The sequence below is a fragment of the Zeus faber genome (assembly GCF_960531495.2).
Source record: "Zeus faber genome assembly, chromosome: 2".
NCBI lineage: Eukaryota > Metazoa > Chordata > Actinopteri > Zeiformes > Zeidae > Zeus > Zeus faber.
The window spans coordinates 49,178,380-49,191,860 of record NC_137189.1 but is presented as its reverse complement, the minus strand read 5'-3'; the positions used below and the strand labels follow the sequence as shown (position 1 = coordinate 49,191,860).

General features: G+C 55.8%; 1 protein-coding gene across 4 annotated transcripts in view; it reads right to left on the bottom strand.

The window, feature by feature from the left end:
- The window catches only part of epha7 (eph receptor A7), a gene marked incomplete at its 3' end in the record, with an annotated part of 90,009 nt that overhangs the window by 61,090 nt on the left and 15,438 nt on the right, over nt 1–13,481 (bottom strand). For all 4 annotated transcript variants that reach the window (XM_080024314.1, XM_080024313.1, XM_080024315.1 and 1 more), the window contains exon 4: nt 8,358–8,513. In XM_080024314.1, the coding sequence (XP_079880440.1) occupies nt 8,358–8,513 (156 nt within the window). The remainder of the gene's footprint in view (nt 1–8,357; nt 8,514–13,481) is intronic.

The following is a 13,481-nucleotide window of genomic DNA, read 5'->3' as shown; positions in this document are numbered from 1 at the left end:
AGGATGAGGACACTGATGGAGGATGAGGACACTGATGGAGGATGAGGACACTGATGGAGCATGAGGACGTTCTGATGGAGCATGAGGACGTTCTGATGGAGGATGAGGACACTGATGGAGGATGAGGACACTGATGGAGGATGAGGACACTGATGGAGCATGAGGACGTTCTGATGGAGCATGAGGACGTTCTGATGGAGGATGAGGACACTGATGGAGGATGAGGACACTCTGATGGAGGATGAGGATGCTCTGATGGAGGATGAAGATGCTCTGATGGAGGATGAGGACACTGATGGAGGATGAGGATGCTCTTATGGAGGATGAGGACACTGATGGAGGATGAGGATGCTCTGATGGAGGATGAGGACACTGAGAGAGGATGAGGATGCTCTGATGGAGGATGAGGTGCTCTGATGGAGGATGAGGACACTGATGGAGGACGAGGACACTGATGGAGCATGAGGACACTGATGAAGCATGAGGACACTGATGGAGAACGAGGATGCTCTGATGGAGGATGAAGATGCTCTGATGGAGGATGAGGATGCTCTGATGGAGAATGAAGATGCTCTGATGGAGGATGAGGACACTGATGGAGGATGAGGATGCTCTGATGGAGGATGAGGACACTGAGAGAAGATGAGGATGCTCTGATGGAGGATGAGGTGCTCTGATGGAGGATGAGGACACTGATGGACGATGAGGACGCTCTGATGGAGGATGAGGACGCTCTGATGGAGGATGAGGATGAGAACGCTCTGATGGAGGATGAGGACACTCATGGAGGATGAGGACGCTCTGATGGAGGATGAGGACGCTCTGATGGAGGATGAGGATGAGAACGCTCTGATGGAGGATGAGGACACTCATGGAGGATGAGGACGCTCTGATGGAAGATGAGGACACTGACGGAAGATGAGGATGAGGACGCTCTGATGTAGGATGAGGACACTGATGGAGGATGAGGATAAGGACGCTCTGATGGAGGATGAGGACACTGACGGAGGATGAGGATAAGGACGCTCTGATGGAGGATGAGGACACTGACGGAGGATGAGGATGCTCTGATGGAGGATGAGGACACTGATGGAGGATGAGGATGCTCTGATGGAGGATGAGGACACTGAGAGAGGATGAGGATGCTCTGATGGAGGATGAGGACACTGATGGAGGATGAGGACACTCATGGAGGATGAGGACGCTCTGATGGAAGATGAGGACACTGACTGAGAATGAGGATAAGGGCGCTCTGATGGAGGATGAGGACACTGACGGAGGATGAGGATGCTCTGATGGAGGATGAGGACACTGATGGAGGATGAGGATGCTCTGATGGAGGATGAGGACACTGAGAGAGGATGAGGACGCTCTGATGGAGGATGAGGATGCTCTGATGGAGGATGAGGACACTGAGAGAGGATGAGGACGCTCTGATGGAGGATGAGGACACTGATGGAGGATGAGGACGCTCTGCTCGGGCTTGAAATGTGAGATGTGGGTGAACCTCCTCTGAGGACGTACAGACATTCAAACAGTTGTGATTTTCACTTTAATTGCATTTCTTGCTCATTTCCCGCCACCGTGACAGAATGAGCTTATAGGCTTGGGGAACTTTGGGACGTAGACATTGAGGGAGACAGTTCAATTTCCTCCGCCCGACTGATGGAATCGCACCTAATTTACGTTCTGTGTATCGCAAAATTTTTTACATCGGCTCAACGGACAAAACTCCTCAAACTTGGAAGAAAGTGAACGTGGAAACTGAGCCTCCCGCGGACGGACGGCGACTGGCCCAAATAATTGCGAGCCGGCGACTTTGCGACGGTCGCGTGGCGGGTTTACCCGCCGCCCTCACCACACCCTAACGCCGCTCCGCCCCTTTCTCCACTGGCGACACCTCAGATGTCTGCAGTCCTGTCGCTGCCGCAGCACCGGCGGGTGGAGCCTCTGCCCTCCTTCCTCCATTTCCTAGCGGCCTCCCCCTGAGGCGAGATGCTCCCCGTGAGATACGTCAACTTGTCGGGTGGAGAATTTGGGCCGGGGTCAGGGCAGTGTAGCGGGGGAGGGTGGGGGGCAGAAGGGGGCGGGGCACTCGGCGCTGCCCTTTCCAGCCCCGTCGTTGAAGCCGGCCGCCGCATGATGGATGTCGTCAGCGAGTCCGGGACGCTGGAGAAATGTCCTCCGGGGACGTGGGAGCGGCGTGGGCAAATGTCCCAAAAGCAGAGGACTCCCCCCTCGTCCTCCCTCCCTCCCCCTCGTCCTCCCTCCCTCCCCCCCGTCCTTTCCTTTCCGCGTCCCCGAGTTACGTCCTCGTCACATGTCTCTGGGGTCGCGTCTCGACTCTCCCTCGCCGCCAGCCCCCTCCGCGCCGGGCGGCCCGCTCGCGCCCGCTGGGGTTGGAGGCCGAGACGCGACAGACTCCGTCCGCCGGGAAGTCGTCGGCGGAGCGGTTTGTTCAGACGGTGTCAATTCATTTTCAGTCACGCTCAGGTCCTGCTTCGGATCAGCGGCGGGAGGAAAGGCGCCGCCGCCACTTAATCCAGCGCCGGCGGAGGGAGCGCACGGACGCGGCGCCGCCCCCGCGCCAAATTCCAATGAGAGGATGATGAGGGGCGGCCGCACATAAATCACTAAGAAAATACATATTTATACACGGGCGACACCGGGGGTCGTTACGTATTTAGGCCATCCCATAACGACAGAAAGTGATGTTAAGTGTGCACTGGGTGAGGTTCAGTAATTACTGCACCGCGGTGTCAAGGTCGCTCTCGGCAGCGGAATCGCCCGAGGACTTGGGCAGAAAAGCTTTTTTTTTTTTTTTGCCTGGCCTTCGTGCGCGAGTCGTGCCCTTGGACAAATTTGGGGGGAGGTGAGCGAAGCAGCGGCTGTTCGACAGGCGGGTGAAGGCGGAGTCATGCTCGACAGGCGGGTGGAGGGCGGAGTCATGGACCTGTCTCTTATGACGGGAAATGACTGGGTGGGGGCTCATCGCCCGGGAAACACAGGAACGTCCCAAACGCACTTCCTGCTTCGGGTTTTCAGGGAGTTTCTTTGTGATTGTTGGGTTAAAAGTACCACGTACTAATTACTATCTACTAGCTACTACCTGCTATCTACTAGCTACCACCTAATACCTACCACTTACTACCTACTACTTAAAACCTACTACCTACACCTTACTACTTACTACCTGCTACCTACTACTTACTATATACAGTACTACCTACTACCTACCACCTCCTAACTACTACCTACTACTTACTACCTACAACTTTCTTCCTAGTACCTATCACCTACTACTTACTATATACTACCTACTAGCCTCTACCTACTACCTATCACCTACTACCTTATACCAGCTATTGCTACCCCCTACCTCATACCAGCTACTACTTACTATATACTACCTATTATTTGCTACCTACTACCTATCAACTACTACCTACCACCTACTACTTACTATACACTACCTACTACTTACAACCTACTTCCTATCAACTACTACCTATCACCTACTCCTTACCTTATACTACCAACTACTTGCTACCAACTCCCTGCCACCTACTACCTGCCACCTACTACCTGCTACCTGCTACCTACTACCTATTACCTGCCACCTACTACCAACTACCTGCTACCTACTCCCTGCTACCAACTACCTGCCACCTACTACCTACTACCTGCCACCTACTACCTGCCACCTACTACCAACTACCTGCTACCTACTACCTGCTACCAACTACCTGCCACCTACTACCTACTACCTGCCACCTACTACCTGCTACCTACTACCTACTACCCACTACCTGCCACCTACTACCTGCTACCTCCTACCTGCTACCTACTACCTGCCACCTACTACCTACTACCTGCTACCTACTACCTGCTGCCTACGACCTGCTACCTACTACCTGCTACCTACTACCTGCTACCTGCCACCTTCCACCTACTACCTTCCACCTACTACCTTCTACCTACTACCTGCTAGCTACTACCTGCTAGCTACTACCTGCTAGCTACTACCTGCTACCTGCTACCTGCCACCTTCCACCTACTACCTTCCACCTACTACCTGCTACCTACTACCTGCTACCTACTACCTGCTACCTACTACCTGCTACCTACTACCTTCTACCTGACACCTGCTACCTACTACCTACTAGCTGCCACCTACCACCTGCCACCTACTACCTGCTACCTACTACCTACTACCTGACACCTGCTACTTACTACCTACTAGCTGCCACCTACTACCTGCCACCTACTACCTACTACCTGCCACCTGCTCCCTGCCACCTATTACCTGCTACCTACTACCTGCTACCTACTACCTGCTACCTACTACCTACTACCTGCTACCTACTACCTGCTACCTACTACCTGCCACCTTCCACCTACTACCTGCTACCTACTACCTGCTAACTACTACCTGCTACCTACTACCTGCCACCTTCCACCTACTACCTGCTACCTACGACCTGCTACCTGCTACCTGCCACCTTCCACCTGCCACCTTCCACCTACTACCTGCTACCTACTACCTGCTACCTACTACCTACTACCTGCTACCTACGACCTGCTACCTGCTACCTGCCACCTTCCACCTGCCACCTTCCACCTACTACCTGCTACCTACTACCTGCTACCTGCTACCTACTACCTGCTACCTACTACCTACTACCTGCTACCTACTACCTACTACCTGCTACCTGCCACCTTCCACCTACTACCTTCCACCTACTACCTGCTACCTACTACCTACTACCTCCTAGCTACTACCTGCTACCTGCTAACTACTACCTGCTAGCTACTACCTGCTAGCTACTACCTGCTAGCTACAACCTGCTAGCTACTACCTGCTAGCTACTACCTGCTACCTGCCACCTACTACCTGCTACCTGCTACCTGCCACCTGCTACCTACTACCTGCAACCTACTACCTGCTACCTACTACCTACTACCTGCTACCTGCTATCTGCCACGTGCCACCTACTACCTGCCACCTACTAACTACTACCTGCTACCTACTACCTATTACCTGCCACCTACTACCAACTACCTGCCACCTACTACATGCTACCAACTACCTGCCACCTACTACCTACTACCTGCCACCTACTACCTGCTACCTACTACCTGCTACCAACTCCCTGCCACCTACTACCTGCCACCTACTACCTGCTACCTGCTTTCTGCCACGTGCCACCTACTACCTGCCACCTACTACCTACTACCTGCTACCTACTACCTATTACCTGCCACCTACTACCAACTACCTGCTACCTACTACCTGCTACCAACTACCTGCCACCTACTACCTGCCACCTACTACCTGCTACCTAGTACCTGCTACCAACTCCCTGCCACCTACTACCTGCCACCTACTACCTGCTACCTACTACCTGCTACCTGCTTTCTGCCACGTGCCACCTACTACCTGCCACCTACTACCTGCCACCTACTACCTGCCACCTACTACCTGCTACCTGCTTTCTGCCACGTGCCACCTACTACCTGCCACCTACTACCTACTACCTGCTACCTACTACCTATTACCTGCCACCTACTACCAACTACCTGCTACCTACTACCTGCTACCAACTACCTGCCACCTACTACCTACTACCCGCCACCTACTACCTGCTACCTACTACCTACTACCCACTACCTGCCACCTACTACCTGCTACCTCCTACCTGCTACCTACTACCTGCCACCTACTACCTACTACCTGCCACCTACTACCTGCCACCTACTACCTACTACCTGCTACCTACTACCTATTACCTGCCACCTACTACCTGCCACCTACTACCTGCCACCTACTACCTGCAACCTACTCCCTGCTACCTACTACCTGCTACCTGCTATCTGCCACGTGCCACCTACTACCTGCCACCTACTACCTACTACCTGCCACCTTCTACCTACTACCTGCTACCTACTACCTATTACCTGCCACCTACTACCTACTACCTGCCACCTGCTCCCTGCCACCTATTACCTGCTACCTACTACCTGCTACCTACTACCTGCTACCTACTACCTGCCACCTGCTCCCTGCTACCTACTACCTGCTACCTACTACCTGCCACCTTCCACCTACTACCTACTACCTGCCACCTTCTACCTGCTACCTACAACCTGCTACCTACTACCTGCTACCTACTACCTACTACCTGCTACCTGCCACCTTCCACCTGCTACCTGCTACCTACTACCTACTACCTTCCACCTACTACCTGCTACCTACTACCTGCTAGCTACTACCTGCTAGCTACTACCTGCCACCTACTACCTACTACCTGCTACCTACTACCTATTACCTGCCACCTACTACCTGCCACCTACTACCTGCCACCTACTACCTGCTACCTACTACCTGCTACCTACTACCTACTACCTGCTACCTGCTATCTGCCACGTGCCACCTACTACCTGCCACCTACTACCTACTACCTGCCACCTACTACCTGCTACCAACTACCTATTACCTGCCACCTACTGCCAACTACCTGCTACCTACTACCTGCTACCAACTACCTGCCACCTACTACCTACTACCTGCCACCTACTACCTGCTACCAACTACCTGCCACCTACTACCTACTACCTGCCACCTACTACCTGCTACCTACTACCTGCTACCTACTACCTGCTACCTACTACCTGCTACCTACTACCTGCCACCTACTACCTGCTACCTGCCACCTACTACCTACTACCCACTACCTGCCACCTACTACCTGCTGCCTCCTACCTACTACCTGCCACCTACTACCTACTACCTGCTACCTACGACCTGCTACCTACGACCTGCCACCTACTACCTGCTACCTCCTACCTGCTACCTGCCACCTACTACCTACTACCTGCCACCTACTACCTGCTACCTACTACCAACTACCTGCTACCTACTACCTGCCACCGGCAACCTGCCACCTGCTACCTACTACCTACTACCTGCCACCTACTACCTACTACCTGCCACTTACTACCTACTACCTGCTACCTACTACCTACTACCTGCTACCTGCTACCTGCCACCTGCTACCTACTACCTGCTACCTACTACCTGCTACCTACTACCTGCTACCTACTACCTGCTACCTACTACCTGCCACCTGCTACCTGCTACCTACTACCTGCTACCTACTACCTACTACCTGGTACCTGCTACCTACTACCTGCCACCTGCTACCTACTACCTTCTACCTACTACCTGCTACCTACTACCTGCTACCTACTACCTACTACCTACTACCTCTAGCACCTGCTTTGCTGTGATCATACTGTTGTTCTGACTCTGTTTGTTGTGGGTATTGTGCTGCTGAAGTTCTGTTGAACACGTGAATGAATTGAACATTTTGAACCTGGACCTCAGAAGGAGCAGGTCAGGGGATGGACTCAACAGTCAGTTCAGCTGAAGGGGTGAGATCCAACAGGAGGAAGAAGCTGCTTCTGAGCACTTCAGACACTTTCTATGGAATGAACTCGTTTGAAATGGATTAGGAGGCAGATGAGCCATGCCCTCCTCACCACATCACGCCCCTGTTCTTCCGTGTAAATACGCGATCAATGGCCGCCATTCGACAGCTCCGCCGGCCGGGACAAATGGCGACACGGGGAGCTTCCTGCTCCGGAGACGCTGACAGTAATTGCAATCTTTTTCAAAAGGAAACGGCAAATTGCTCCTCTCATCATTAGCAAGAAGAAAAGACAAAGAACAGACGCCAGAGCTTACAAACATTATGGAAAAAAAACCCAGAATGACACAACATGACGGCAGCGGCTCTGCAGAGTGTGGAGGAGGAGCACGATGAGATCTTTATCAGAGTGTCACCGATTAGACCAGATAGGCTATGACAGACAGCCAGCCAGCCAGCCAGCCAGCCAGCCAGACAGATAGACAGATAGACAGATAGACAGATACATACATAGACAGACGGACAGACAGACAGACACATAGACAGACAGACATATACATAGACGGACAGACAGACAGACAGACAGACAGACAGACTTTGGACATCGGAGCATGAAAACTCAGGTAGACGGTTATTTTGCCTCAACTCATCCGACGGAAACGCACATTTCTCACAGTGGCTCATGATTCCCCCAAAGATTTGGATGGAAACATGAAGACTGAAGAAAAAAGATCTGCAGGACATTTCCAGTGACTTATCCGACAACAACATGACACCGTGACCAAGGTTCCGGCACAAAAACCGGCGCCATCTCATTCGTCTCGGTGGCACGACAACAAAACGGAACCAAACTAAAACAAAAAAACAAACACACACCAGAAACACAGGAAAAGGTTTGTTCACGCATCCCTCGGCCGGAGTCCTTACTTGTGCAGGCCACGGAGGGCGGGTCGGCCGGGGCGCGGTAGTAGCCGTCCTCGCAGTCGCAGCGCCACGAGCCCTCGCGGTCGTTGAAGCTGTGGGCGGGGCACCGGGAGCACTGGAGGTCCTGCGACGAGGACTTGTAGAAGCCGCGGCCGCAGGCTGTGGGACGGGGAGAGGAGAGAGAGGAGCGGTTGAGTGGGGGGGGCCGGCGCCGAGAATTCAACCCCCACCCCTCCGCCCCCCCACGGGCCGGCCGGAGCCGACGGAGATCAAGCCTCATCGAAAATGATTAGGGTGAAGCTCTTTGCCCCGGGAGACACTGCCGCTCCACCCGCCCCCCCCTTCAGAACCAAAATACCCAGCTTCTCCGCCCGAGGACGACGGCTGCAGGACGCCGGCGACAGCCTCGCCGTCTCTCCGCAGCCCGGCAAAGAAAAGCACCGACTTGACGGGGGTGACCTCCGTCCGCAATATTTCAACTGGGCTCACTGACCTGGCGGGGCCAAAGCCTGCACCCGCCGCCACATTTCCGGACGGTCCCCGGCGACCGGATTAGAGACAACGGCGGGACCGGGGCGACACGGGGGCCGCGACCCAAAGCGACGCCCAGAGAAAGGTTTCCTCACGACTCAGGAGCAGAGCAGACTCGGTGCCATTCAACCATGGGAAGCGTTAAGTCAAGTTCACTTTCAAGTTGCGGTATTTTGGGGAACGTCGCTCTGAGTTCTGCCGCGGTTTTTCTCTCTGGCTGCTAATCCGCAGCGACCCGCCGTCGGCGGGATCTGAGTTAAGCCTGGAAAACCTGCGATCGGGGCCGCGGCAGAGAATCCATACATCAGTGGAAGGCGCCGCATACAAACCATCACATTACACAGGAAATGCATTTTTCATGAGTCGCGGGGGGGAGATGATTTTCCGACTTTTCCGTGCTTTGCTCCACTCTTTTAGATCCCTGTTACACCTTTTTTTTTTTTTGCCCGGCGATTCAAACCGTCCGACGGGCCCGGTTAAAGCAGGAACCTTTGCTATTCCTCATTTCAGCACCTCTTCCGCCGAGGCGGAGGCGCAGGGTGTCCCCGTGTCGGCCCCGTGAAAGCCCAGTCACTCTCTATTTATCGCGGCGTTGCTGCCTTGTGAAACAAGACCTTCCTGTTTGTTTTCGGGGTTTTTTTGAAGGAACGGGGAAAGAGACATGATTTTATCTCTAATCGTTCTCTACCTGTGCAAGCTGGTAATTGAAAACAGGGCTTTAAGGCTCTGCGTGGCGCTATTTATATTCCAGCCGCCGAGACCATGAATATAACCGAGTCTGGAAGCACTTACTTATCACACCGCGTGGACACGGACGGGTGGAGGTGGAAGTCGGCAAACACCACATTAACCCGTGTCTTGTCGTAGCGGCCGAACAGAGCAGGTAAACTAAACGCCGGCCGGACAGACGGACGGCCCCCCCGACATAATGAGCGGCGCAGGAGGCGTCGCCCTCCGTGGGGTCAGAGCTCGGTCCGTCGCTGTTGAAGGAGCGGCCGCCGCCGTGTTTGAACGTCCCGATAAGCCGGAGCGTCTGTTTGCCTTGGGGCTTCGGAGCGTGGCGGCCCCGGCTGTGGCCGGCCGGAGGCAGGGATCGGGCCCGCCGCGGACCAGATTAAGGACCGGCTCAGGACCGGATCAGGAGCCGGAGTCACAGGGAGTGAGGCGGTGGGGAGGGGTGGGGGCTTTTCAAAGTCAACACATGTAGAACTTGGGGGTTTTCCAGCTAAAACACGTCCTCCTCCGCAGCCATCTCTCCGTATGACAGCCACTCTGTTTATCAAGGTCTCCGACCGGGGCTTTGGCATCCGGGATTGTTTACAGACGCAACAAGCCGGTAAATTAGGCCTCGAATCCACTGTGTGTGTGCGTGTGTGTGTGACATGAGCAGCTGAGTGTTTCGCCAGCCGCTGTCCTCTCGCTACCACTGGCAGAGCATTGAGTGACAAGTACAAACACAGCCGTCCTAACATCCCGGCATTCCGCTCCCAGCAGCGCACGGAGTCCTGGCAAGTTCCCATTCTTGGCAACGGACGATCAAAAGGCACTTTTTCAGTGGAATGCCGGAGCTTAGGTAGGGATTGCGTGCTAGCGAGTGATAGCTCCTTCGCCGGTCGATTCGCCCTCCGCCCCCGCGACGCGGCGCTTTGCACATCTGAGTGAACTTCAGTCTATTATCCAACCGGTGACGCCGTCGCCGGCCGACCTCGAACGGTAGCGAGCCCGGCTGACACGCCTCCCCTGCCCACGCCGCCCCTCGCAGCCCGACACCTAATTACATTTGTAGGGATTAAGCCGGCGGTGGTGTCGCCGGTTACCGGGGAAAAGGCCTATTTCTCCTGGCCAGGGGATGAAAGGACGCCTAATGGCCCGCGTCTGTTGACACGGGCCCCGCTAGAAGGGGCCCGAGCGGCAGACAAAACAGCCTCCTCATTTACCAGACTGAGAAATTGGTCAGTGGAGCCCTGGGGGTGGGGGGGCGGCTGAGGTTAGCCGGGGAGGCGGGAGGAAGAAAGAAGGAAGACGAGGTTCGCGTCGCTTCCCTTCCAGTGGCCGAGAGCCTTTCATCCAGCGACGGGGGCGGGGAAAAAACAAGCCGCAGTCAGCGCTTTCGGGAAGAGGAGGCCGAGAAAGACGAGGCCCGGGCGTCTCCGGGGGAGGAATCTGGAGTTTTTATCTGGGCCAGACACGCGGCGGCGGAGAGAAAAGAAGACGACTTTAATTCCGCCGCGTTTCTGAGATTGATGCCGCCCGGCTTACGTGACTCGCGCCCGAGCGCTTGTTGTTTGCCCGCGGCGCTCCGGCTGAAGGACGGAGAGAGGGGCAGGCGGCGGAGGGCGGAGGGGTGGAGGGTGGAGGGAGAGTGAGAGGAGGCAGCGGTGACGGCCTGACATATCGCTTCATGACCAAATAGAAAATAATAATTTCCCCCCCGTCCGGGTGAGTGTCTAGAGTCTAGAGCCCTGTTGTTCACCTCGGCTGAATCCTTTTGAAGGACGGATCTTGTTTTTGCAGGGGAACGCGGCTTCTACCGAAGAGCAGCACTTCCCACGAAATCGACGCGGTCCCCCCCGAGGCCGAGCCCCCTCCGCTTTCTGACACTCCTCTGGTCCAGTCGAGGTTACTCTCCTTATGAACTGCCGCGGATGGAGGCGACGGAGGGACCGGCTGGGGAATATTGAGTTTCGTGGCGTCCCCACCCTCCCCATCCATCTCCCCGCGCTGCCGTGGGAGTTCAAAGAGCTGAGGCGTGGGAGTTGGGCCAGGCCGGAGCCGGAGCCGGAGCCGGAGCCGGAGCCTGCCTTCGGGAGGCAGATATACCTCAGCGTGATGAGCTGTGTCGGGCCTTCCTCCTCCTCCTCCCTCCACCCACCCACCCCTCCCTCAGCTACCCCACCCCACCCGTCCGTCCTGATTATGTGTTAAATCCGCCCTCACGCCGGGATGGATGTGGCAGGAATGCAGGTGGCGGACCTGGAGAGAGCTCGTCTGGAGATAGCACCCCATTAGAGTGATAAAGCAGCCGGAGGGCGGGGGGCGGGTGACGCCCGACAAGCGGGGCCCCGAACGCTGATGAATGCCAGGTGGAGCGGGTCGGCCTCGATAAAGAAAACTGTTTATTTTCTGACTTAAAAAAAAAATAAAAACGCCCGGGCGATTTCCTTAAATAGCCGTCGTCCCGGCAGCGGAAGGCCTTTACAGATATCTCCTGCGAACACGAGCCGCCGCACCACCCGAGACCGCTCTTCTTCTGGCGTTCAACCCCCACCGCGGCGGCGAGGGATCCCAGAATAAACCCCAAAGCCGCTGTTAAACATCTTGATTATGCTGCAGTTTAGCGCCGGCGCTGCCTTGCCGTCGGCACGGAGTGTCAGCGGCGTCTCAGCGGGGGGGGGGGCAGGGTCCGGGGGGGCGGTCGCAGAAAGACTCTTTTCCGGTGTTCAGGATGTGAGCGGGACCCCCGGGGCATGCGGTCGCGACCGACACTAACGGGGGAAGAGTCGATCGCGCTCGCGGAGCTCGTCGCCAGTGATCGCAGCGCCGGCTCCGCGGAGAGACGCCGCCAGCGAGGCGGCTGCTCGTACACGTCCGTCAGGCCCCGTTTACCGGCTTCACGCGCAGAGCGGCGCAACGAGGCCATTTTGGTGACGCCGCCTACACTCGTTCTACAGCAACGCACTCAAATCCATGTCGAGCACGCGCCTGGATTTTGACTTTCTGCTCCCCGTTCGGGCCTTAGCTCCAGCAACACTGAATTCCTTCGCTTGCCCCCGAAGCCCTCCGACAGCAGCTCATATCTGTGTTTCCAGCCACATCACGCCAAAGAGGGAATTTGAATTTCCATGGAGACGTGGAGGCGTGGGGAGCCTTGAATTCATCAAATTAATAGTTTTCCATAATATTTGTACTTATCGGCCATCGGCAACAATGAATGTGTCACAACATTCCAACGTAGGGGAGCGGCAGTTGTTTGGGGACCTCGTCCCCCTTTTCAGGCCGACCCCTCCGACCCCTCCGACCCTTCCACCCCCTTTTAAGACCCGTTCCTCTTTAAATTAAGACGGGGGAGGCTGAGCAGTCGGGTTTGTGTTAATCTTCCAGCCAGGGGGGACGAGGCGCCTCCCCCCTCCACCCTCCGCCTTCCAAGAAGGAGCGGCAGCGGCGCACAAAGCTCCGCGGCGCTGTTGGAATTCTCTTCGCGGGACGGGGATAAAAGTTTCAATGTCAAGACGCATCTGGACAGAAACTCCGCTCAAACGCCTCGGCCTCCCGCGGCGCGGAGGCGGCGCAGATACAGGCGGCGGCTTCCCACGAAAACCGCCCGGCGACGGGAGAACGGGGGAGCCGGGCTCCCCGGCCCCGCCCCGGCCGCCGCAGCCGCGGCGCTCCGCGTGCACAAACAAACCGGCCCATTCATGGCGGGTACCTGTGCTTAGCGAGAGATAAGTAGCTTTGGGTGAGAAACAAAGGGCAGATTAGCATTCCCTTCAGCGGGGGAGGACGCCCCGGCTTCCAACCTGCGAGCCGGAGCGGGAGGAGAAGCCCCGAGGAGGCGCCACATCAAAGACGCCTCCTGATTAAACTCCAACTGGAAGA